Here is a 27,834-nt window from a genome sequence, read left to right as displayed (position 1 = left end):
ATCTTTGACAGTATCGTCATCTAACCTGCATCAGTTGAGTTTGATCTATTAAGTCGTGTTTAGAATTTCAATCTCTAGCCTGCCTACTGGTTAAAGATTAGGGTAGTATCGAAGTTTCAGCCGATCTTATCTGATTTAATTACTTTTATCTTATATGCTTAATTGATATGTTAAATCCGCCCTTTAGGTTAAGATCTTGTTACATTTAAGTATATTAGGCTTCTGTCTAGTATATTTTACTTGCCCTAGCATCTTAATATAAAGTCGTATCGGAGTATTAGCCAATACACGCTAAATCTATCTGATCGGTTATGCTATGAACATATATAATCTTGTTGTTAATATATCTTTCGATCTAAATGATTTATACTGTCTCGGCATGGCGACCGATCTATCCCAATCACCTGATTTAAGAATATATCGACATAAAGATTATATATTGTTAATGTCTACAGCCGATCAAGTAGATCTAGTTCTTCTTTACTTATTCATGGTTGCCGATCGATCTACATATGACATCGGCTCAAAGACAAATGATATGTCATCGGCATCTAGCCGATTGGCTATCATTTGTGGATTTAACCACGGTTTCTTTGTCTTTGTTTCTTGTTGATTGCAGGATCAAATCAACTGGCACGCTCATACATCCGAAGGCGAGTTTTGGACCTGCACTGGAGTTAAGCAGATCTCCCAGGCCTCGTGTTTTCTGTCAACACCTCCGGAACCAGGAATCGGGCCAATGTTTCAAGTCCGACATTCTTCAGTCTAGTAAACAGCGTTCTTCAGGCCGACGGCCGGGAGTGGAGCTGTATCCTTCCCTCGCCGGCGCTGTGTCCTTGCTCCAAAAACGGATCAATGGTCCATTGGAGGCTCCCCTGAGGTTCTTCCTCACTGCCGGCGATGAGTACATCTCCTTCGGCGGCGGCTTCTTCTTCCTCAGGACAAGAGCAAGGTAATTTTCCTACCTAGGATGCAAGTGCTGATCTCTGTGCAGGAAGTCTGAAGGTCTATGGACGGCGCCATGACTCCCACCGACGTCGGCTAACCCTAGCACCAATTCCTTCGCCAGTAAGTGGTATCTCGCTTCTCCAGCCTAACTGACGTCATTGAGGAAGGAGAGATCGTTAATTCAGCCGGCTGCAATCAAGACCACGTTTGTGGACAGAATCTGATTGCAACCATGGCTGCCACAACTTCTGCTCCTGATTCTCCCGCTCAAGTTCATCACAACGGCTCAACGGCTCTCGCCGGCATAGAGGTTATAGGATTGAAAACGCATGACTCTCAATCAGGAGAGTCCGATCTCTCCCTAATCCAAGGGTTCTGGGACGAGATTGGTTTACCCACTCCTGCTTCTCGTTGGTGGGAACAAAAAAGCCCGATAGTGTCAGGGGTGACTCCGACTGCCCCACCTATCACCGAGGACGATCAGTGGACCAGAGTCTCATCAAAACAGAAGACAAAATCCACTGAGCGCCATCGCCGTGGATGGGTAATGCGTCCATGGAAGGGACCATTACCTCGTCCACGGCCAGCGCAAACAGTTTTGCTGGCAGATTTCTTGCCGCGGGCCAAAACTTCACCAAATTCAAAATCAACACCTACCCAAGATCGGCAATCGATGGTGTCCGCATCAAACCGAGTCGATCAAAGTGCGGGAGGACGATTTTTGGCTAATTCCCTTCCCCAGAATTCAGTTATGAGTGTCGGTATTCCTTCCTTCCCACACAGACCGATTGGAAACCAATTTCGTGGAAAGTCCCTAGCCCACTTTCGCCTAAACAGATGCACGCCATCTAGCGAGAGTTCTTCGAAGAAACCCTCCTAGGCAGCGATGGCGGCGCGCCCTCGTGATGATGCAGCGACGGCCGAGCAGCGACGGGATGATGGAGCCACAGGGAATCCACCTTTCAATGCAAGAAATCAGCACGGGCCAAACCACCATCCTCCGCGCCAGTTTCAGCGGCCACCAGTTTTCCCGAGGTTTGGGGGCAACCATGCCGGTGGGTCTGGGACTGGGGGATCGGGAGGGCGTTGGCATGGAGGCGCCGGGCAGTCTCAATGCAATAGCAACAGATGGTTTCCTCAGGGAAGCAATGCTGGGGGTCATCACAGGCGAGACCATGATGATCTCCCGTGTCCGGACCAGCAAGATCGGAAGCCCGAACCTCGGGGGAAGGGGATGGCGGCGCAAGGCCAGCAAACGGAGAAACTGGACCAAACAACAGATGGTGGGCAGCCACATCCTACTATACAAGCAACTAAGGCCAAGAAGCCGAGGCCACCTCACTGTCACCGGTGCAAAACGAGTGGTCACATAGCGCAGGTGTGTAAAGCGGACATCGATTGCTATGTATGTAACAAGAAAGAGTCACATCTAGCTGTCAAGTGCCCGCTGCTCAAATTGCCGAAACCTACATGCTCTCCTTTTGGATTTGGGAAAACCGAGTTCGGTTTTATCCAAATCAGTGATTTTGGGATGAATGTACAGGAGGCTTCATCGGTTCCAGCAGCTTTGGTCTCTATTCGTGGCGGCTCCTTGACGCCTGAAATCGTTCAGACTAAGTTAGCTCATCGAATCAGACCAGATTGGAAGTGGGAGGCAGTCCCTCATGCTGAGAATTCCTTCCTTGTCGCTTTTCCTTCCATTGAGGAATTGAAGAGGATGGATGATGTGGAATTCCGTCTAAAAAATCATGGTGTGTCAATGACAATAATCGAGTGGAAAACGACTGATGAGCTGATTCCGGCATATGAGTTGGATGAAGTGTGGGTGCATGTGTCGGGTGTGCCTAGCCCATGGCATCATTACTTGGCTTTTTGGGCACTTGGTTGTGTTATTGGAGCTACTCAGGAAGTAGATATGCTCACCTACAGGCGGACGGGAGTGATTCGTGTGAAGGTTTGTATGCATTGTAGCATACAACTCCCTGTCACTACAGATGTGGTTTTTGGGAAATTGGGCTACCCAATCACTTTTACTTTGGAAGAGGAAGGTTTTCAGCCGGCACAGATTTCGGAGGTGGACTTTATGGACCATGATGGGGATGCACAGGAGGATCATGAAAACTCGTCAAAGGATGGCTCTCATGATCAGGCACACAAGAGGGCTAAGAATTCAGCTTCTCCAACAATATCAAAGGAACAAAAATCAGATGTTACAGCCATGCAACTAGTTCTAACACCGTTTGGAAATTGTCGGCCTCCACCACCACCTCGTCCGGTGATCGCAGATGGGATAGCTTACACCATTGTTCACACCAAATCAGGTGCAACAGTAGTGGGTGAGGTAATAACAGCAGCGGAAAAGGTGGATGAAATTTATTTGTCTCAACCGGTGGACAGTCCTACACCCGATCAACCTTCTTTGCTGCCACCGGAGTTGGAACGTTGCTCCTTGCTGTCCTCTCAGCCGGCTGCAGCTGCCAAGATCACTGGCGAGGCCTCTTTGGCAGCCACCACTGCTGCACTCTCCCTAGCTATACCTCAGATGGCTACACCTACCTCGACCGATGTCAATCGCAGCAAGGACCAACTGAGCAAGACATCTTCTACACCTCGTCGTCGTAGTGTGAGATCCAATGTTGAGAACATGGATGGCATCGCTGCGGGGGATGATGACTCACTGCTCAAGGCAATGAAGAGGAAAGCATTGCGCAATTTGGATGACAGCTTTGCTGGACGGGAGGTTTCGGCGACGAATTCTTAGCAGCACTCGGCCTCTCATAAAACATCCTCTAGTGAAGGTACTGTTATAAATTCATCCCCTTCTTTACCTTCTTTACATTATGATTTTGTTGCTTCCAATCTTAGTTCTTTAGGTGTTTCTTTGGGTAACTCTCATGATGAAATTTCTTTCTCGCTTAACGCTTTGAAACATATTGAGGTTGATAGAACTAAAGCAACAAACAAGACTAGTGAATGTAACCATTCTAAGCACGTTTTTTCAGAAGTGGATCCTTTTACAACTAGTGATGACGAGGGCAACGATGATGTTGCCCTACTCGCTCACTTAGTAAAGGATCTCACGGAGATTGATATGGACGATGTGGACCAAAGTGACAAAATTTGTGACTTGTTGGTATCCACTAGAAAAATCCAAATCTTCTTCAAAAAGAAAAGAGCGAAAGGCTCGTTCCCAAAATCCAAAAGCCTCTAAATCTGTTTCCTCATGAAAGGTATTTTTTGGAATAGCAGAGGTCTTGCAGACTTGGCTAAATACCGTTATGTTGTAGAAACAGTTAGAGAGAAAAAACTAGACTATGTTGCGTTAATGGAGACAAGAAAGGGTGAAATGTCAAAGATGAATTTAGATCGCCTCTCTGGGGGTGCTGATTTCATGTGGCATTGTCTCCCACCTAAAGGAAGATCAGGGGGTATACTTCTTGGAATTAATGCAGCTGTTTTGGATATATCTTTAATTGTTGAAGGGGAATTTTTCGTTAAATTTCATCTCAACAATAGGGAGGATAATTTTAAATGGATCTTGATGGCTGTGTATGGTCCGGCCCAAGATGATTTTAAATCTAGTTTCTTGGCGGAGTTCGTTCGTACATGCCAACAAAATCATCTACCTACTCTTACAGGGGGGGACTTCAACATCCTGAGAAGTAGTGTGGAAAAAAACAATGCCCGTTACAACTCTCGTTGGCCTTTTCTCTTCAATGCTGTGATCGATAGCTTTGACTTACGAGAAATCGCTCTTTCGGGTAGGCAATTTACATGGGCAAATTCGCTTCCCATTCCTACTTATGAAAACTAGACAGGGTCCTCACATCAATTGAATGGGAATCCAAGTACCCCTGGTTTCGGTTCATGCTCTTGACAGAGGGGTGTCAGACCACACGCCTTTGCTCCTTGACACAGGGGAAGCGGCCTTCACGGGAAACATTAAACAGTTTAAATTGGAACTGGGTTGGTTTCTACGTGATGACTTCTATGATCGTGTTCTCGAGATATGGAACAAACCAGTCAAGGGTCGTAATGCGGTCCAAAGATGGAATAACAAGATGAGCGCTTTACGTCACCATCTTAGAGGTTGGGCTGCTCATACCAGTGGCGTCTTTAAGCAGAAAAAGGCAAATTTGCAAAACACAATTGATTCTCTAGACATCGCAGCAGAGGTACGACTCCTTTCGGATCAAGAAAGAATTCTTCTTGATCAATCGAGGGATTATTTGGCAAGTCTACTCCGTGAGGAGGAGATTAAATGGTACCAACGCTCGAAAGTCTCGGACGTACTCTTAGGAGATAACAACACAAAATATTTTAACTTGATAGCCAACGGTAAACATAGGAAGAAGAGGATCTTTTTCCTAGACCAGGATGAAGGGAAAATTGAGGGGGTTGAGGCCTTGAAAACTTATATTACGAGTTTTTATAGGAAACTTTTTGGACCACCAGAGGAGAACTCGTTTTCGCTTGATGAGTCCATAATTGGTGATATGGCTCAAGTTTCACAAGCTGAAAATGATTTTCTTACTGCTCCTTTTTCGGAAGAAGAAGTGAAAGAAGCCATCTTTGCGATGGAGCATAATAAAGCTCCTGGACCAGATGGTTTCCCAGCTGAATTTTACCAAAAATTTTGGGATGTTATTAAGCATGACCTGATGAACCTTTTTAATGAATTCCATACTGGTAGCCTCCCAATTTTCGGACTAAATTTTGGGGGTACTTACTCTAGTCCCAAAAGTTAAAGAAGCAAATCAAATCCAACAATACAGACCCATATTCTTGTTAAATGTCAGCTATAAAATATTCACTAAGGTGGCTACAAACCGAATTAGCTCGGTTGCTAACCATTTAGTGAACTCGACCCAAACAGCTTTCATGCGTGGACGAAACATTTTAGATGGAGTCGTCATCATACATGAAACAGTTCATGAACTACATAGGAAGAAGTTGAGTGGGGTGATATTCAAAATTGACTTCGAAAATACGTATGATAAGGTTAAATGGCCTTTTCTGCTACAAACTCTGCGTATGAAAGGTTTTTCGCCCAAGTGGATATCTTGGATTGAGTCTTTCATTTCCGGGGGAAGCGTGGCAGTCAAAGTCAATGATGACGTCGGGCCTTTTTTTCAGATAAAAAGGGCCTTCGGCAAGGAGACCCTCTCTCCCCAATCCTATTCAACTTTATCGCTGATATGCTAGCCACATTGATAAACAGAGCCAAAACACAAGGGCAAATTGATGGTGTCATACCACATTTGATTGATGGGGGACTCTCCATTCTACAATATGCTGATGACACAGTGCTGTTTGTGAATCATGACCTTGAAAAAGCTCAGAACATGAAGTTAGTGCTTCTAGCTTTCGAGCAGTTGTCGGGTCTTAAGATCAATTTTCATAAAAGTGAACTGTATTGTTTTGGTGAAGCACTTGATTATAGTGATCAATACAACCAGCTCTTTGGCTGCCAGGTCGGCAACTTCCCATTCCGTTATCTGGGCATTCCGATCCATTATAGGAAGTTGAGAAATGCGGAATGGAAAGAAGTGGTCGAGAGATTTGAGAAGAAATTGAGTAGCTGGAAAGGAAAACTTCTTTCATTGGGAGGACGACTTACTTTGATTAACTCGGTACTTAGCAGTCTCCCAATGTATATGATGTCATTCCTTTGCAATTCCTAGTGGGGTACTTAAAAAACTTGATTACCTTCGATCTAGGTTTTATTGGCAAGGGGATGGACATAAGAAGAAATACCGGCTTGCTAAGTGGGACATTATTTGTCGTCCCAAAGAACAAGGGGGGCTAGGAATTCATGACCTCGAGATAAAGAATAAAGTGTTGATTAGTAAGTGGTTATACAAACTACTTACCACCGATGGAATATGGCAACAACTGCTACGCAATAAATTTTTGGAATCACAACCTTTATCTCAAGCCTATTGGAAAGCGGGGGATTCACATTTTTGGGCTAGTCTTATGAAGGTCAAACATGATTTTTTCCGTTTTGGATCCTTCAAAATTAGGGACGGCTCCCAAGTTAGGTTCTCGGAAGACAAATGGTTGGGTAATGCCTCGTTAAGAGAACAGTATCTTTGTCTCTATAACATAGTTAGGCATAAACAGTCGACTATCGCACAGATTTTCCAAACCAATCCTCCGTGCTTTTCATGGCGACGGGATTTAATTGGTGCAAAACTAGCTGCTTGGCATAACCTATTGCCTCGCATAGCTGATTTGGTTCTAGTACAGGAGTAAGATGAGTTTCACTGGAACCTCACCCCGAATGGGGTCTTCTCGGTCAAATCTCATTATCTAGCTCTAACACATACCGGGGTTCCGAATATCAATAGACAGATTTGGAAGGTGAAAGTACCCCTAAAAAGTTAAAATCTTCCTTTGGTATTTACGTCGGGGCGTAATTCTCACCAAGGATAACCTTGCTAAGAGAAATTGGAAAGGCAGCAATACATGTTGTTTCTGTCACAAGGATGAAACTATCCAACATCTATTCTTTCAGTGCCGCTTATCTCGCTTGGTGTGGTCTGTAATTCATTTGGCTTCTAATCTGAAACCTCCTCACAATGTTGATCATATGTTTGGGAGTTGGCTATCATGTGTCCCCAAAGAAATGAGGAATCTGCTTTTGATGGGTGCAACAGCTTTGTGTTGGTCCATTTGGCTAAGCAGGAATGGAGTAATTTTTGATAACAAGATGGTGTCTTCTCCTTTGCAGGTTATCACCTTAGTTACCCGGTGGCTACGTACCTGGGCTATCCTCCACCAACCGGGATTGCGGGATACTATTATGGTGGTATCTCGACGTTTGGACCAGGTGGCACAGGAGTTTTTTACCCAGGAGCATGGGTGGCGATCTAGTCTACGGATTGATAGCCACTAAGATATACGGTGGTATCTCGACAGTTGGACCAGGTGGCATAGGAGTTTTTTACCCAGGAGCATGGGTGGCGGTCTAGCCTATGGATTGATAGCCACTAAGATATATGTTTCTGTTAAACTTTTATGCTTGGGAGATGTTCTAGTTATTTCTATCTTCTTTTTTGGATGTGTGCATTTTATGCAGAGGCCGGAGGTGACTCAGTTTGATTGTATCATCTTGATGTAATTAACTGTCACGCCCCGAACTAGTCCCGAGCGGAACTAGCCCGTGACGCTCCAAATTAACCTGTTAATCGATACCAGTCCCAGGAAACAGTGCTGGTATCACAGGAAGATAGAATATCACAGCAACAGAGGTCTCTTTATTATAGAGTAGGAGTACAGTCATGTTGGGCTACGGACAGATCCCGAGCTCACAACTGCATTTCAAAAGGGAAGCGGAAGCCAAGAATTGGACCAAACATCACAGGCGCGACTTGGGAACTAGGCCGAAACCCTAAAACTCATCGTATCCGGCTTGCTCCTGGAAGAACTCCTCGTCAGCGGGATCCGCTTCATCTTCTTCAGCAACTGGGGGGGGATTATGTATATAGGGCAAGGGTGAGTACGGGAGTACTCAGCAAGCCATGGGAAATAAGTGTTTAATGCAGGCTTCAAAGGAAAGGCTGTTGTTTTTGCAATTGATTTTTATTTAAACTCCTTTTTGAAACAGCTAAGTGAGTGCTTCTCAAACGACACGGATGAGACAGTGCGTCATGTCCGGTCGGAGTATGTGCAATGTATCAGTCTTTTGAATTGATCAAGTTTGGCACCCGGCCAACAGCTTTCAAACGGCCACCCGGGCCTGGCTGATCCCATCAGCCGCAGATTTTCCAAACATCAAACCCATTCCTCAACAGCAAATTTCACAAGGCAGTAGTCAAACAAAACTACGCTAGGAATCACCTCACATCCGCCCATGACCGTGGGCACGGCTGTTCGAACAGTTTAATAACCTCTGCAAAGGGGGTACACTTTACCCACACGACATTACTAACCCGGATCATCCAGCCCATGCAGAACAGCCATGACTAGAGACCTTAAGGCTTTCATGACAAGGCATTTCGAAAGCCGACACAGGTTCACCATATGCCAACGAGAGGGGTCCCAGACCAACACCAGATTAGGTCCCAGACCATACTGTGCCAGGAAGCCCAGGGGTCCTCCCCGACACCACCCCGGCGAATCCACATGTCTCTTGGCATCAAGGCTCTCCTGATTAGCTAATTTCTCAGCCAGGGGTGTCCCATTCCACCCATGTGGTCGTACTTGCCTTATGTTCGGATGAAATTCCAAGGAAACGGTCCTTAAGTGCAAGAGCGGGAAACCGTACACCCGGTACGTTCCCCGGTCCGCGATTTTGGAAATTCATTTAGTTCGCAAGCACCGACCCAGGTGTCGGGTTTTTCAAGTCTTTTGTAAAACCCAAGTTTTACTCATCATTGGATATTTTAAATTTGAGGGGAGGTGTTCCGATGCCCGTGCCCGAAGGCCCATGCATCGAAGCACAACAGTCGACAAAGGAGGTTTAAGTGTTCAATAAATCAAGGAGGGTAATTGCAGCAATTAGGGTTGGGGGCCGGTAGGCTATCTCGCGAGCCGCGGCCGAATTACTTGTGTAAATCCTATTCATGCAAAATTTGCGGAAAGAAATACTTAGATTTAAATTATTGGTGCAAGATGATCAAAGGTGACTTGCCTTGCTCGAGATCTTGAGCCTGATCCTCGAAATCCTCGCACTGCGGGTCTTCGGGCACCGAAACTACACGCGAAACGGGACAACTCAACAAACGGCGAAAATAAAGCCCTATTATTGACCTCTAAGCATGCCATTAGATAGATCTCGAGATTTGAGGAATTTTGGAAGTTGAACGGAGTCAAACGGACTTACGGTTGGGAAGATATTGAATTTCTAAGATTATTGGATTTTTGATCTAAAGGAAAAGGATTTATTTAAACCCTTTTTTTTTGAAAAAGAAAAGAAAAGAAAAGAAGGAGGGGGGGGGATTAGACTTTCCTCGGGCGGCTAGGGCGCGGCCCGAGAGAAAGGGGCGGCTCGGCCAAGCTTAATGGGCCGGCCGGCCCAAGAAGGCGGCCCATGGCGCGTGCGGGCGGGGAAGGGAGAGAGAGAGCCGGTGGGCCGGGTCCATTCCGCGTGGTCCCGAGTGGGACCCGCTTGTCAGCGACTCGGCTCACCGTGAGCGAGGTGCACGCGGCGCGTGCTAGGGTTCGGGGAGAGAGACACGGTGCACGCGCGCGGTTCGCGGCGGACGCGGATGCGGCGGGCCCACGCGCAGCCTCACGGCTCATGGTGGACCGCGTGCGCGAGCGGGGCCGGAGGGAGCGGCTGACCGGGGTCGGCTCGACCCGGTCTTGGCCGAGCTGGAGGGAGCGGCTGCCACGTGGGCCGGCGGGAGGTAGACGACGACGTCGGCCGAAACGGACGGCGGACGACGGCGGCGAGCGGCGGAGCGCACCACGGCGATACAGGCGAAAGCGAGCACTCCGGGAGGTTGCACGGGACGAGAGGAGACGAGCCAACGGCTTGGATTTGCCGGGGGATGCTCGACGGCAGCGGATTGCGGCGGCGGCAACCGGCGGCGAGGGAAGGGGGAAACGGCGACGAGGTCACGAGGGGTCGATTCCCGGCGGTGAGAGCATCTACGCGGCTACGGGAATCCATTGCTAGTGTCGGATTGGGCGAAGCTACGCCGAGCGAGGCCCGCGACGAGCGGGTGCTACGGAGCACGGGCGGCGACGGCGGCGAGCACACAGCGGGCGGCGGCAACGGTCGGGGCGGCGCCAGCTAGCTACGGGGAGGCTACTCGTGCTACTATCCGAGTCTAAGAGGAGGAGATGGAACGAGAAGGGAGAACGGAGGGAGACACTACCGTGCGGGGAAGGGGGCGCAGTGACGAGAACCGACGGCGCGGGAGCGATCTCTCCGGCCTCGGGCCGGGGAAGAGGAAGAAGAGGGCGCGCCCGGAGTCCCCTTCCGCGTCCTTGCTCGTGCCGGCTCCTCCAGCACACGCGACGGCGGCGGTCGGCGAGAGAGACGGCAATGGCGCGGGCGGAAAACGGGGAAGATTGGGAGGGAAAAAGGAAGGGAGGGCGCCTGGGTTTATAGGGCGGCGATGTTGGTTTGGGGGAGGGGAACCGACATTGGACGGTCAAGCCAGCGAGCTGGCGCTCCGGCTAGCGGCCAAATCGGCGACAGGGAGGAGGGGAATGACGCCGGCGGAGAAAGAGAAAGAAAGAAAAAGCAAGGGAGAAAGGGAGCTTGTCCCTTGCCACTTTGGGAAAAGGAGGAGGGAGCGGGGGCGACGCGGCAGAGGGGGGGGCTCTGCCTCCGTCCCTTGGAGGCACGCGCGGGGAGTGGCGGGCCGAGTCGATGACGACGGCGATGACGGCGGAGGCGGCTTGGAGCGGAGCGGCGACACGGGCGGCAGGCGCGGCGGGCGCGGCAGAGGCTGACGGCGGCGGCGACCAGGCGGTCGGCCACCACGGCGCGCGCGCGCGCGGGAAGCAACGGCGCGCGGCGACGATTTGGCGGCGTCGGCGGGAACGGCAGCGGGAAGCGGGAGGGAGAGCTCGGCTCCGCGCGGCTCGCGCGCACGCGCGTGTAGCGCTCGGGCAGAGCGGGGAGAGGGAGAGAGAGAGAGAGAGAGAGCCGGGGAGGGAGGGGGAGATGGGCCGAGAGGGATTCGGCCCATCGAACCCTAGGGAGGCGAATTAGACTTTTGCGGAGGGATTTGATTTGGGAAGGATTTGGATTCGGGATTGAACTCGACGATGGCTCGGGGATTTGAGATCTGAGATGGCACGGGCACTAGACAACAAGCAAAGAAACGGATTTCGCAAATAGGATTTTTATGAGCTAGTTTTTTCGCTAGGCGCCACGACGGAACGGGCACTACATTAACTGAGTCTAAATAAAACTTTCATTATCTAAAAAAAAATTGACCATAGATGATCACTTCTTTTGATGGGAAGCGATGGCGGTGCAACGCAACAACGTCAAGGAAGGCATAAAAAGCTCAACATGCTTGCCACCGACCTCGCAAGTGATTTGGCGGTCTCAGATAGTTATACGATGAATAGATTATATATAGTCACATCATTAATTTGAATTATAAAGGGTTCTCGCAAAAAAAAAGAATTATAAGGGGGAATTTGATGTTCATCGTAATATCTGTAAACATGTGGTCTATCACTGGATAAGCGGTTAATTGGAATTAAGACGGGCATAACTCGAATTCTGCCGTAAAATCAAGGCTGAGGTGGTGTTTGGATACAGGGACTTAATTTTAGTCTCTATATTTAGACACTAATTTAGAGTATTAAATATAGACTACTTACAAAACAAATTACATAAATGAAAGCTAATTTGCGAGACAAATTTTTTAAGCCTAATTAATCCATAATTAGAGAATGTTTACTCTAACATTATATAGGCTAATCATGAATTAATTAGGCTCAATAGATTCGTCTCACAAATTAGTCCAAGATTATGGATGGTTTTATTAATAGACGTTTAATATTTATAATTAGTGTCCAAACATCCGATGTGATATTTTATAATTAGTCTACGTTTAAGTTTTAGTCCCATCTAAATAGGGTCTGAAAACATTGTTATGCCACTTGTTTGAATAAGAGAATCTTATCATTACAGCTACTCTAGATTAAAAGAAAAATGGTCCATCAATTGCTAAAACACATGCTACCTCCGTCCAAAAATAAATACAACCATGAGAATCTGTGTCCAACGTTTGACCGTCCGTCTTATTTGAAAAATTTATGAGAAAATTAAAATAAATTAGTCACATACAAAGTACTATTCAGGTTTTATCATCTAATAATAATAAAAATATTAATCATAAAAAAATTACAAATAAGATGAACGGTTAAACGTGACACATAAACAGTGTAAAACTATATTTATTTTGAGACGGAGGAAGTATTACACTGCCTCTGCTTAGCTCAATGCTCTTTACAGAAGAATGGAAATCTCAACTATACATCAGCATGCATGCAGGCATGCACACGCGAAACAAAAAGCCCACAAAATTTATTTAAAGAAAATGGATGTTGGGGCGGGTATTGGCGGGAACGACGGCGGGAAGGAGATGGCGGCAAAGCGGGCAGGAGCGGCTTCGCTTCAACCACTCGGCGAGGCACTTGTCGTGGAACCGATGCCTGTGCGCGCACGGGATCATGCTCAGCTCGTCGCCCACCTCGAACTCCGCGATGCAGATCACGCACCCCGTCGAATCCGCGCCGCCCCTCGCCGTCTCGCCGCCGCCGCGCGGTTCCTCGTACTTGCTCTTCCCGAGGCAGCTGGTATCCGCCGGCGCCACCCTGGCGGCGGCCACGGCGACATGGCGCCGGGCGCTGCCTGTCAAGAAGACGACGCCGAAGTCGCCATCGTCGATCGGCGGAGGCGCGGGCCGGGCGGGGTGAAGCGGTCGGCGTCGGCGCCGCCGGTGAGCTCGAACTCATCGTCCCAGAGCGACGACGACATGGCGGCGTCCTCGTCCGCCGCCTCGAGGAGGCGGCCGGAGATCTCGTTCGCCGGCGGCGCGAGAATCCGGAGCTCGCGGTAACGCCGGTAAGGATCGTCGTCGCGCACGTAGTGGCTGTTGTAACCATCGAGTGGGATATACTCCATCTCCGGCGTCGTGGCGAGCTGCTCCTCCGCCGCGGCCATCATCATATCGTGAGATCAGCGGCGACGGGGAATTGAAGGAAACTTCAGATGATCGAGTGCGTTGCGTGGGTTTGGTGTTTCAATATATCGAGGCGATCAAGTAGTTTTACTCCGTATCGGACTCGGACTCAACTCTGAAATTCCGACACGGAAACGGACAGGAAAACGCGCGGGGACGATCGACTAGCCGCTCGGAGGAGTCCGATGGTTTACAGTCATCCACTTCTCTCTGATCCCGCAACGCGATGCGATCCGTCGCTGGACCCTGTGTTGGGCTTGCCATGACGAATAATTTAAGGCCCAATTAGTACCGCAGTTGTTTTGGCCCATATAATATATAACCCAGATAGAATAGGAGAAACTATTGGCCTTGTTTAGTTCCAAACTTTTCCTTCGAACTTTTAATTTTTTCATCACATCAAAACTTTTCTATACACATAAACTTCCAACTTTTCCGTCACATCGTTCCAATTTCAACCAAACTTCCAATTTTGATGTGAACTAAATACACCCATTATAAACTCTCGAGAGAAAGTCACTTTGTTTGCGTCACTGGAAAAACATTTAACAAAAATCAACAAGATAGTTTAATATGTGCTAGATCACTCCACAAACATGGAAGATAAAATTAACTTCTATATGTTGCGTTGTGTCTTGTAAAAGTTGAATTTTAACTTGCATATTTGTGAAGTGATATATTACATGTTAATATATCTTCTTAATTTTTTCCATAATTATTTAAGTGACATGCAAATAACTAGGGGACATCCTCTGTAGAGTTTAAAATCAACCCTCACATAATAGGCCATACACATACACGCATGCTCGGTGATGTCCCCTGACCATCCATCGTTAAAGTAAATCAGGTACACTAAACCCCCCTTTTCTCCTCAACTTTAGGAGTTGGAGAGAATAGTATCACGTGCACATGTAGGGGTTACTAAAGAGATAAACCTTATAAATTTAATTGTGAACCGAGAGTAAATAAAAGAGTAAAACTTATTTTTGGAGATAAGGAGTAGGCATTCTGTTTTTAGAGTACTAATACTCCACCCATTTTAAAATATAAGATTTTAAGGATTCAAAATTTATACCACAATATAAGCACTTTTTCATACAGTATCTCATTTCAACCAATTTCTCTATTTAACTCTTCACCTCAACCAATTACAATTATTTTTCACCATAAACTTGGTTTCTTTTAAAACTTTCATTAATGATTATATTTTGGAACATGTGAAGTGTTTTTTTTTTCTCAAACGCGCAAAATGATTGCACGTGAATATATTAAAAGAAAATAGTTATAGTTACACGCAATCAACCAGACCGAAGCAAAAATAAAAACTTGAAGCTTAGGAAACAAACTACGACGGCTAAAACACAAACTCCAAGCAGCAGGAAGGGGCCGAGCCACGCTACACTCCCAACAAGTCTCTAAAAGCGGCAATGCCAACTAAAGACCACAGATGACCCTCCGAGTGGATGGACTCCAGAACCCTGAGACTGAAGAAAGCGTGGAGTCGAAAACCCTAGAGTTTCATTCCTTCCACAACTGCCAAAAGATCAGGAGCACCAGGGAGTCGAAACTGGCGCGGAGATGCTCAGGTAATATCAGGCCCTGGAGGACGGCCACCAGAGATTGTGTTACTCTAGACCTTCTACTCCCTCCATCCCATAATACTCCCTCCGTTTCAAAATATTTGACACCGTTGACTTTTTAGTATGTGTTTGACCATTCGTCTTATTCAAAAAATTTAAGTAATTATTTATTTTTTTCATATCATTTGATTTATTGTTAAATATACTTTCATATACACATATAGTTTTATATATTTCATAAATTTTTTTAATAAGACGAACGGTCAAACATGTGATAAAAAGTCAATAGTGTCAAATATTTTGAAATGGAGGAAGTATAAGGGATTTTGGAGGGATGTGACATATTCTAGTATGATGAATCCCTCCAAAATCCCTTATTATGGGACGGATGGAGTATATTAATATAACTCCCTTCAGTTACATGCGTCTCCACTATGGATTGTGCTATCGATGTCTGGAAAATATAGTTGGCTATTGAAAACGCTATTATTGGGCCAAGCTCGATGGCGCTGCTGGCTCTCCACCACTAGGCCGTTTAGCAGATATTAAAGTTGAGGAGAAAATACTTCAGTATCCTCATTAAATAAGTAATGGTAATGGTTGAGGGTAAGATGCAAAGAAAATTAAAAGGAATATGATTGATGGGATAAGTAACATTTCAAATCCTTTACAGTTATGAACAAATAAAATAACATCTTATATTTATATTTATGGACAAATATATTTGTGCACTCAGGGAGTATAACTGTTGCCTCTCTTGTCTGAAACGCATAGTACTAACCTGCCACTTGATGGATTTGATTGTTTCAGGTGAAGTATTTACCACTGTGATTAACACGGTTTAATTCGTATGGTCGTCGTCGAAGTCAATGAAATCAATGAGGAGGTAGGCCTGCATTATCTGAACTGAAATCGACCTAGCTAGCGTAACACCCTGCATTATCTGAACTGACAGTGGACCGGCCAGCAGAGTGAAGACAAGCATACCAGCCAAAATGTGCAGAAGCCATCGACCAGCTTGGATCGCACCAATTAACACACATTAGTCCCTCCATTCATAAATAATTATTGGTTTCGACCTGTAAAAGAATAGCTTTAACTTAATACATATTCTGAATCTCTGATGAATTGATAGACAGATTATGTTTGCATGCAGCTACTAGCTTAGCAAGTGCAGGCGAAAAGTGTGCGGCCCCTCACTCCAATTGCGAAGTGGCCGACCTCCCTCTGTTGCTGACTTGCTGTTGCACGCCCACACACACCCATCTGCCGGAAAAGAAGCAACTAAAGCGTACATCGCCTACATGCGTGCGTGCTACACTGCTACTACTAGCCTCCTCTTCGATGATGAAGGCTACTTCGAACAAATGATTCTTGGAGGATTTTCCTATGTGATGATCACTTGGATCAAAGAAATAACTATCCAAAAATCCTACTCCCTCCGAAAAAAAATCCAATCCTAACTACATAACTACATGTCCAATCCTACCCCTTCCGACAAAAAAAAAGTTCAATTCTTACTATGAACCTGGACACGTGTGTGTCTATATTCGTAGTTAGAGTTTGTCTTTTTTTAGTTAGAGTACTACGAGATTCCTTTGAATTATATCTCAAAATATAGATATTTTAGAGGAATTCTGACATGTGCTTTAACCTATTGGAAATAAATTCTTTGTATCTTCCTCCAACTTCTGTTTTCGCCGGTTGGCGGAAGCCAGCCGAAGTTTATTAAGATTTGGGAAAATCTTTCTCCAACTTCTGATTCCATCGTTTTTTTTTCCTATGCCCTATTTAAATGGTCATTCATATTATTGTTATTCATTTTTTTCAATCCATAAAATTTGAGATGTTATAGTATTTTAGTTATATATGTATTTCCTTTTGTTCATGTGTTTTAAAAATCATGCATTTCGAAAAAGCCATGAATCATGTAATCAACTAGTGAGGGAACCTGACACCTAGCTACCAGCAACCAACATGCTTTTAACCAATTAAAACCCCACTCGCGCGCACTACACCACACTACGGCTACTATATATACTCATATCTTCAGACAACAGCACAACAGCAGCAACATATGCATGCCCAACTAAGATTCTATCATATGTATGTCGTCACTGACTACTCACACTAGTGATTTATCACTAGTTCACTAGTCATCAGATTCAGATATATATAATGGAGCTGATCACTATTGGCCACTCAGCTTAACCCAAACATACACTAGTGCACGGGCGTGCAGTTCACTTTCTACTATATCAAATTAAGCTCAGTCCCTGTTTAGCGAGCTAAAGATCCTAAAAAATAGATGGTGAGTAGCCCACCGGTGAGAACCAAGAAGAGCTGTGTTTTGTAGCATCTGACTTTTAGTTTATTTTCTATTCTAGAGCTATATGATACTAAAAGAAGTTGCGATGTTTTTCCAAACAAGACATCGTGCATGGTCAGCAATCAAAGTTCAGTATTGAGTTGTATGCAACAATTAGTTCAACAAAAACTTAAAGTGATAAGAAAAGATAGTCAATTTTATATTTCGACGATTATATCAGATTATGATCAGACAGTACGTGTGTATGTGTAACCTACGACCTTAGCTCACACATACCTAGATACTCAGATACTAATGAGCTTTGTGATCACCTCGGTCTGAATTTTTGACTGCTGGTTCGAGGCTCCAACTCGACGACATCTTTCGCATCTACCACAGCATCTTTGTGAAAAAGCTAACCACAAATTGCTCGATCGATACATAGTACAATAATTTGCAATGTCATGGGGATAGATAGATAGAGATAGGTAGCTATGTTAGCAGTGTGACTGAATCATTGCATGCCAACGCATGTGGGGAGAATCTTCGTGTGTTCCCCTTTTGCTGGTCAGATGAGATTTATCAAAGCCTCTGTATAGCAGCTAGCTGCATCCACGGTGTTGACTTCTGATGACCATGATGTGGAATCTGGAACAAAGACTTGATACAAAATTGCCCATGACTTGGGCACTGTAGACAGACTGACAGAGAGTGACTGATCAATCGATCTTAGTAGGATCCTGGACTGGTAGTTTTTTTTTAAAAAAAAAGGATTAAGTTTCTCTTGGGAGAACTATTAGTGTCGAGAAAATGTTGAGGTTTCGTTATATTTTATTCGCATTTTAGTATTTACAAGTGTCATGCCCGTGCGTTGCATGGCACTGGAATTATAGGGTTTTGTTCTTTTTCTATCCATTCCTTTTAAATTTGTGTGTGAAAATATTGATCTTTGGGTGGGGTGTTTTCTTGGGAAACTGTTTTTTTTACGTGCGGGATTACGATGTTGAGGAGGACGATGAATCCGCTTTTAAGGTGGTAGAGATAAACCCTGATTGATAACATCTTTTGTTTGCTTTATATTGTACGTTGAAATTGATATTAATTTATTTGTCAGAATTTTTTTGCACCGGTAAAGTTCCAGCCATTTGTAAAAACATTGTTGAAAGAAGAACTGTCCAAGTTTGTATAGCTCGGCTTAACGTTGGTCGGTCATTAAAAAACGAAGAAATTAAGTACTACACTTTTTTACAGACAGGAAGACAGACATGCGCCATTAAACAAAACACAAGTGTTCCTTGATAAGTATATTATTCATGCTATGTACTATTTACCACTACTATATACTAAGGACATGAGACATAGGTAATATATATATGCATTATATTGCTACCACAGCTTAATTTCATCATGCCATGACAAACCAAAATACCATTAGTACGCGTACTGATCACACTCCCTCGTCAGAAATAACCCACAAGCACTCACCGGACTAAGTAAAAGCCAACGAACACTTGAAGGAAAACGATGCCATGTACTGCTACTAGCTAGTAGTATCACAGATTGTACAGAAACGGACAGTGATTGGCACTGCAGAACAGTAGCGATCGATGCAGTGAAAACAGCATGCAGAGGTAGATGGATAGATAGATATGCATATAGAGTTGGTTAATTTATCTCGATCTTGATCTTCCTTGTATTAGCTTTGGATTTCAGCGTGTAGTTGGATGGATGGATCGATCGATCAAGGCTTGTTCTTGTGCTGCGTGTAGATGTAGTCGAGGTGGGCGTCGCTGAGCAGCCTCCTCTGCACGCACTCGTCGTTGTTCTTCCCCTCCTCGCATGCTGCTGCTTCCTCCTCAGCTGCTCCCATCAACTGACCAAGAACAAGATAGAAATAAATTAACAATCAAGATTAGTTACCACTAATTGCTTCTTCATCAATTCTTGTCTAATCAGCTAGGTACTCGAAGATTTATAGCTCTGTATATTTCCATCGATTCTCACCTCGGAGACCTCGTCGCCATTGCCGGTGTCACCTTCCAGCTGGAGCACAAGCTGATCAGCTGCAACTGCTGCTACTGCCTTGACACCGCCATTCTCTGAAAAGAAAAGCTCCAAAACGTCAGCTAATTTGCATACACTATCAATTGAACAATCAATAATCCAAGTGCTGTAGCTAGCTACCTTGGTGTTCATCACGAGGAACGGCGCGAGCAGCTGCGGCGGAGTGGAAGGAGAAGAAGCAGAGGGCGAAGAGGAGAAGCAGCGCAAGAGCAGCAGCAGCAGAAGAGGAGGAGACGCCGCGAGTAGTGCTCATATCTATCGTCTTCTTCTTCTAGCTTGGGTTAAACTATGGTGCGTTGTCGAAGGGCGAGAGGAGGATGATGAGAAGGAGGAGGAGAAGAGATTTTGCTTCTTGCAATTGCTGCTTTGGGTTTGGGTGGCGGCGAGTAGTAGAAGTAGTGGAGGCTATTTATAATCGGGCGAAGTGGCTTGCTTTCGTTGCAACTTGCCGTTGTTTGATACACACAGTGAACTGAAAAACACATGTTACATGTACAGTACACAGGAAGTGGCCAAACAGGGCAGGATTATTGTTAATTTTATAAGGATCGGCCGCATGCATACAAAACACGGGTAGATTTAAGATTAGTTAATATATATATATATATATATATATATATATATATATATATATATATATATATATATATATATGTAAAAATTATCAATCCTTTAGCGCCCCTTTGAATCGCAGGATTGAGAAAACGTAGAAATAGGAAAAACGTAGGATTTTGATAGGAATGTAAGTGTAAAACAGAAGATTGCAAAACACTGGAAAAAAACAAGAATGACCGTTTGATTGAACCACATGAAAAACACAGGACTTGGATGAGAGAGATAGACTCAAAGAAAAGTTAGCAAGAGGTTGAAGCTCTTGCTGAATTTCCTCCAAAATCTTTATAGGATTGTCCATTCCATAGGAATTTCAAAGGATTGGATAGGATTCAATCCTTTATTTCAAATGGCTTCATAGGAAATTTTTCTATAGGATTAAAATCCTCTAAAGTTCCTATGTTTTTCCTCCAAATCAAAGGGGCCCTTAATTTCTCCAATCACCAAAATATGGGGGCAAAGAAACCTAGGGATAAGAAATTCACAAGCTAGAAATTCCATTAGAATTCCAGTCCTTTCTCGCGGCAACAAACAACGCTGTCGTTTGCCTTTTGGCTTATCAGCTGCATGCGGTCAAAATTTAAATTTTGAAACTTATTTTTAGAGTTGATTTTGAGGGTATTTAATCATACTCTATTTTCCAATATATATTAACTTTTAAATCGATTAGAATATTAACTTTTCTTCTTTTTTTAATTCTCACAAAAAAAGAAAAGTTTTACCTATAAATTATTTTTAAGCTGCTAATAAAACTTTTTTTTCCAAAACAAACAGAGGCTCAAAGGTGCCAAACAAACTACACCTAGTTCATGCTACGGTAACTGCCACTACCGTGTTGGTCAAAACGCAAAGTTTTTGCGGTTGGCCTGAGTTAGGTCTAGTCTAAAAACCAACCAAACATGGCTATTTAATTAGTGATAATTTTCTACTAGCAGAATTTCAACTCTTGAAACAATCGTAAATTTGGTTTGTGGGTCATCTGAACTACTGTGTGTGTGAAAAGAAAAGCATATTGGACATTGGTGATAAAGGGATGCTGTATGAAATGGATATATATATCGGAGACAAGGCAAAGGGAACGCAATAGTTGATTGTTGCATAATATTACTACTTGTGTTTTCGTCTAATCCAGAAAAATAGAACTCTTGTGAGAGATAATGCGCTGACACAAGCCCCATTTTCACGGGTACAACATTTGCGCCAAGTCGCCAACACAACGAGCTGAATATATTGATTGGTATTTTGCAACAAGAAATAGCATGAGGAAATAGAAAAAAAATGGATCCTTTGTCAGCCTATTAACCGAACTTAGGGCTTATTCACTTTGTCAACATTTTTAAATTTTGGTATTATCAATATTTTGTAAGGTAGCAAATTAAACATACCATTACCAACACAATCCTTTCAAATTTTGGTAATTCCGGAACTTTCCACTCACAAAATTTCAACTAAAATTTACCTTACTTTATCAAAATTCGGTAATGCCAAATTTTGGTATTACCAAATATTGGTAATGTTTTTCTTACAATAAAGTAATTAAGCCCTTAATTGCTTACGTTATTAATCATTTTCTGGCTGCTCATTGCACACTGGAAAATCTGCTGGCAATATGAACCCAGCCAATCCATGTAAATTGTAGTATCAATTTTACTTTTATTTTAGGGCCCCTTCGAAATGAAGAATAGTACACAACAATAGGAAAAACATAAGAATCGAAGTGACATATTTCCATAATCCTACAGGAATAGAAAACCGAGTAAATATGAAGAGGATCCCTAGAAAATTTCTAAGATGTTAGACCTCTTGTTTATTTTTCTATGAAATTGCGCAATAGAAATACAATCCTATTCTTTCTTATAAATTAAAGAGTTCCATAGAAAAAATTCCTTAGGAAACTGAATGCTTCAAAATTCCTATAGCAATCATCCGATTCAAAGGGGCCCTTAATGTGCTTGTATATGTTGACGCTTTGGATTTGAGCAAATGAAGTTGGTGGAATTCAGAGACGAGAGCAGAGAATACTATAACTTGTTTGTTTTGTTCTTCAGCGGAGATTGGATTGATCATTAGACCCTCCTCCTAGGGGTGCGAGCGGGCTTATCCGCGAACCAACGGATTTGACTTGCAGGTTACCTATTAATATGATCTATAAATAAGTTTATAAATTGACCCACTTGTATATCTAGATCTGATAAGTTAGGCCACGACGCGAAAATTCATGAGTTATCATCTATTTAACCTTTAAGTGAACTCGCGGATCGGTCTGCTTGCATCTAATATTGGATTTGTTTGTTTTGTTCTTCGGCGGAGGAGAGATTGAATTGATCATCAGACCCTCCCCCCACGCAACTTCCAACATTTCCTTGTCCCAAAAACTGTTTGTGTTTCGTTTTTCAACACAGTTGCACAGAACTGATGATGAGCAGCAGGTAGCAGATTCATGAGATCATCAGAGCTGCTGCATCTGCATCTGTGGAGTGGACGTGGCAGCCAGCTCGGCAGCTTGAGCTTGCAGAGCTAGTGCAGGAACGGGGCCCACACAGTAACAGCTGGCGAAGTGGGACCCACGCCCAAGCTAGCAGCAGCACGTTTGATGGAAGGAAGGAAGCCGCCAAGTCTACACACCCACCCATCTCTCTGATCTGCAATAATCTGCCAATCCGTATTGGCCAGCCAATGGCCATTGCCAAATGTCAAGTACTCGCTCCATCTTAAATTATAAAAGATTTTCAATGGATATGACACTTAATTACTATAAGTACAATGAATTTATACAGAAATTGTCTCATCTGTCTAAAATCCTTTATACTATATTTTAAGAGGGATGGAGTAGTATTTGTTTTATAACTGAGGGAATTGTAGACACACAGACACAGTAGCAGCGGCTACGCATGCTCTGTTCATTTGCAGCTGCTGCTTCTGCATGCATACGCATTCAGAGCTCTGCTTGGCTGCATCATTGGCGCCATGGCCACTATCTACAGTGGAGTGGTGGAGGTAGTGGCATGTGTGCAGCGTGCGTGAAGACTGAAGACTTCATCCGGCCGGCACGCGCGCCGTGACGAGGGAGATGGCGACGGGAGAAGAGGATAAATCCACGAGGAAAATCAAACCGGAGCATGCGAGTAAGATACTCCCTGTTCACAATTCCGACGAAAACCGGTCGAATTCCGTGAAATTTCGATGTTTCGACACGGCTCGGAATTAAGTTTCGATTGAGATTTCGAAGGTTAAACAGTAGATTCAGTCAAAATTTATCGAAAACCGTGATACTGATAAGGCTCAAAATTTAGTGGTCAACCGATAATGTAAACCTACTCCTTTCGTTCAACTTTTACAAGTTGTAAAAATAAAACAAATGAAACTATAGCTAGTTAACGTATATTTATAGTTAAATTTATCTTTTATATAACATGTAAAAGTGAAATTTAACTTTGCATGTTTGTGAAAATGATATATTACATGTTAATATATTTTCTCAATTATTTTTAATTTTTTTATAACCATTTGAGCAATCATCTCATCCATCGGCAGCGTGGGCTCGTGAAGTCGATCCTGATCCATCATGGCGCCACCCTTTCCTCTTCTTCTTCCTTCTCACAGTTCCATATATATGAACTTGTCCTGTTCATACGTTTCTAAATATTTGACATCGTTGACTTTTTAGCACATATTTGACTGTTCGTCTTATTCAAAAAATTTTATAAAATATGTAAAATTATATGTATACATATAAGTATATTTAACAATAAATTAAATAATAAAAAAAGAGTTAATAATTAGTTAAACGTTTTGAATAAGACGAACGGTAAAATATGTGCTAAAAAGTCAATGATGTCAAATATTTAGGAACGGAGGGAGCACGATACGAGTCAACGGCGGCTGCTGTAGCTGTTGCATGCTGCCCCTGCACTGTAGAATGTAGTAGCCTTGCTAGCGACTGTTCCCATCACATAGCTAGCTAGTAGTAGCTCAATAGCTCATGGCCTGCATCATATCACTGCATGCATGGGCATGGTTCCTACTACACTGTTCTTCCATCTACAGTGTAGTAGGAGCACAGCACACTGACGACGACGACGGCGGCGCATCCGCGCATGCATGGGTTTGCATCAGTCTAGTCGATGATCGTTCGTTCGTGCGGTGACAGAGACGTAGGGGCACAGGCGCCAGTCGAGAGATGAGAGGTGCGCGTATCATCAATGGATTAAGTTAGGTCTGATTAGATATATTTCTTCTGTCTTTAAAAAAAAAAAAGATAACTCCAATGAATCTAGATAATCCTATGTCTGTAAAAAAAAAAGACAACCCCAATAAATCTAGACAACTCTTGGTACAGATTCATTGTTCCCCTCCTAGGTTGCTTCTCTTGGGGACGGTCTTAAAATATTTTAAGTACAACCATAAGTTTCTATACCTAACTTTAATTGTTCGTCTTATTTAAAATTTTTTATAATTATTATTTTTATTGCTATGAGATAATAAAACATGAATAGTAATTTATGCATGACTTATGTTTTTAATTTTTTTAAAAAATCTTTTAGATAAGACGGACGATCAAATTTGGACACGAAAAATCATTGTTGCACTTAAAATGGGATGGAGGGAGAAAAAAATTTATCTCGCTTTTTGTTTGCATGTTTTTTAAACTGCTATTAGGTGTATTTCCTGCAAAAAAAATTATTTATATATATTAAAGTTGCTAGTATTAGACAAATCAAGTTTTCAACTTTTAAATAATTGAAAATTATTTTTTGCAGGGAAAATTTAATTAATTATGTGTGCCAATTATTCTTTTTTCTCATTTTATAACTGGATTCGAACGGGCCTCAGTACGTCATGGATGGCGTATATATATCATATCTCGACGAAAATTCTGCAAGTGTGCATGCAGTTGGATATTATACGCGCGCGTGTGTATAGCGATCTCTGGGATTAATTGGGCACACGTTAGCGACGTCACGTACGTTGGCATGCATGCATCTGTGCTTACGCGGCAGTCAAGCATGGATACCCACGCCGTTTTTCCGTATCCAAGAGGGCGCGCATGCATGCATGCATGCTGGTTAGGAGTAATTGAAATGCTGATGTAATTAATTGAAATGAAATGGATGGAGTTGAATTAATTAAAGTACGTACATGCAATCATGGGGATTAAGATCCTCTAACTTACCTCTCTCTAACTTATGTCACTGACATATGGACCCTCTATCCAGCGAACCCTACTCCCTCCGTCCTATAATATAAGGGAAACTTGTGTCACTGACGTATGGACCCTCTATCCAGTGAACCATACTCCCTCCGTCTCATAATATAAGGGATTTTGAGTTTTCGCTTAGAACGTTTGACCACTCGTCTCATTCAAAAGTTTTTGAAATTATTAATTATTTTATTTGTGACTTACTTTATTATCTACAGTACTTTAAGCACAACTTTTCATTTTTTATATTCGCAAGAAAAATTTAAATAAGATGAGTGGTCAAACGTTGCAAGCAAAAACTTAAAATCCCTTATATCGTGGGACGGAGGGAGTACATATCAGTGGCTTAAAGTCAGAGGGAAGTAAGTTAGAGAATCCTCTTCCGCAAGCATAGTGTCGTGACCAGCTTGATCGACTGAGGCCGTGTTTAGTTCACCCCCCAACTACCCCAAACTTCCAACTTTCCATCACATCACATCACATCCAAAACTTTTCTATACACATAAACTTCTAATTTTTTTTCCAAACTTTCAACTCTTCCCAAACTTCCAACTTTTTTCAGGAACTAAACACACCTTGAATTAACAACAGAAATTTGCATCACTTGGTGTCATTCACGCTTACGTCATGCACCCCCAGCTCGATCCATGAAATTTATATAGGTGAAATTAATCAACAAACTTAATTACGTACTGATTTATAATATACTCCCTTCATACTCATAAAAAAGTAGTTTAGGACAATGTTTAAGTCAAACTTTGAGAATATAAATCATGAATAACTCTTAAGTTGTTGAGTTTAAAAATATAAAAATTATATGAATAGATTTGTCTTGAAAAATACTTCATAAAAGTATACATATATCACTTTTTAATAAATATTTTTATAGAAAAAAGAAGTTAAATTGTGTTTTGGATACCGTGTCGCTGTCCTAAACGACTTTCTTTACGAGTACGGAGGGAGTATATATATAGATCGTGAGATGTCACTTGAATGTAAACTGGCCTGCGAGGAATATTTAGGCTCTGTTCGTTCTGGCGAGATAGGGGAGATTGAGTCTCGTTTTCCGCGCGCACGCTTTTCAAACTACTAAACGATGTATTTTTTGCAAAAAATTTCTATATGAAAGTTGCTTTAAAAAATCATATTAATCCATTTTTAAAATTTAAAATAGTTAATACTCAATTAATTATGAGCTAATTGCTCACCTCGTTTTGCGTATCTTCCCAATCTCTCCAATCTCCTACTCTTCGAACACACCCTTAGTTAATGGATGAGGATGTAATGTATATACCATCTTGTGCTCATTGTAAGTGCTGAGCTTGCCCTATCATTTTCAGCTGGCTAGTCTGGAATGCACTATGTATATATATTTCTCATCACATTCCAATTACGCACAACTTCGATCGACCAGAAAGTTCACAGTTCAACTTCAAAGATACGGTGTCATATTTTGTTTTCTTGATTTTTGTCACTAATACTCCTATGACACTGCTACCTCTCCCTTATTTTTCAAGTAGGTAATAAATGATTTTTTTATCATAATCTCTTATGTAGTATGTATTATAAAAAAAAACTACACCTACTACCTTCGTTCCAAAATATAGCCACTTTTAGCTATGAATCTGGACACACTAAAAATACTTATATTTTGGGACGGAGGGAGTATTAACTTTTCAAATTTACAGTATAAGATTTATAATTAGTACTGCAAAACATTAGTTGTGTTTATTAATACAAATATGATGTTATATATAGTCCGAAAAGTAAATATCAATCGATCATATGGTTGGTTACGATCTCGGTGAGCATGACGTACGAATGAGATCTAAAAGGGTTTATGATATTTTTTTTAGACCTACCTCACACGATCACGCGCAACCTTTTTGGCATATGCAGTAGCAGAGCAGTACATACATCACCACTTAATTAACCATCCTTACAGAGTTACTCCCTCTATCCCATAGAATGTAGAATGTCCAACCTTAGCTTCCTAAGATAGATACAAGGAAATAGCAAATGACCAAAATACCCCTAATTAATGAGTGGGTACGTGTGGAGTATTAAAGAGATAAAACTTTTTGATTTACGGATCGATGGTAGGTAACAAGGTAGAAGTTAATTTATTTTGAGATAAATTTTAAATCTTAAATGTTAGTTTATTTTGTGACGGAGAGAGTACAGTTTAATTCCATTTTGCAGGTTGGTGGAATTGTTGATGCATGCATAGATCACTCGACCGATTTGTTTTTAAATTACATTAGCTTTGGTCACCAAGTAATGCTGTATTTGTCAGACCAATACTTTCAGAGTCTAGATTCTTCCTTTAATTAGAAGTCTCCTAGGTACAGCGTACACATACTATCCTATCTTCATACTCCTATATACGTATTTGATTTGGCTTAATCTGCTCAAGAACAATATTGATCGATGAGTCGATCGGCATCCACACGCATT

The 27,834-nt window shown here is 42.9% G+C and overlaps 1 protein-coding gene and 1 pseudogene across 1 annotated transcript; both read right to left on the bottom strand.

Moving 5' to 3' along the window:
* Positions 1 to 12,959: 12,959 nt before the first annotated feature.
* On the bottom strand, positions 12,960 to 13,594 carry LOC127754664 (uncharacterized; annotated as a pseudogene).
* A 5,307-nt stretch (positions 13,595 to 18,901) lies between these two features.
* Positions 18,902 to 19,964, bottom strand: LOC127754667 (phytosulfokines 2). Its single transcript, XM_052280235.1, has 3 exons — positions 19,686 to 19,964; positions 19,506 to 19,600; positions 18,902 to 19,374 (listed from the first exon to the last, which is right to left on the bottom strand). Exons 1-3 carry the CDS (start codon positions 19,816 to 19,818, stop codon positions 19,243 to 19,245), a joined length of 360 nt encoding a protein of 119 aa, XP_052136195.1. The 5' UTR covers positions 19,819 to 19,964; the 3' UTR covers positions 18,902 to 19,242.
* Between the last annotated feature and the right edge of the window lie 7,870 nt (positions 19,965 to 27,834).

The sequence above is a fragment of the Oryza glaberrima genome, chromosome 11 (genome assembly GCF_000147395.1).
Source record: "Oryza glaberrima chromosome 11, OglaRS2, whole genome shotgun sequence".
NCBI classification, from domain to species: Eukaryota; Viridiplantae; Streptophyta; class Magnoliopsida; order Poales; family Poaceae; genus Oryza; species Oryza glaberrima.
The sequence above is the reverse complement of the archived record's forward strand: the minus strand, read 5'-3'. Positions and strand labels throughout refer to the sequence as shown.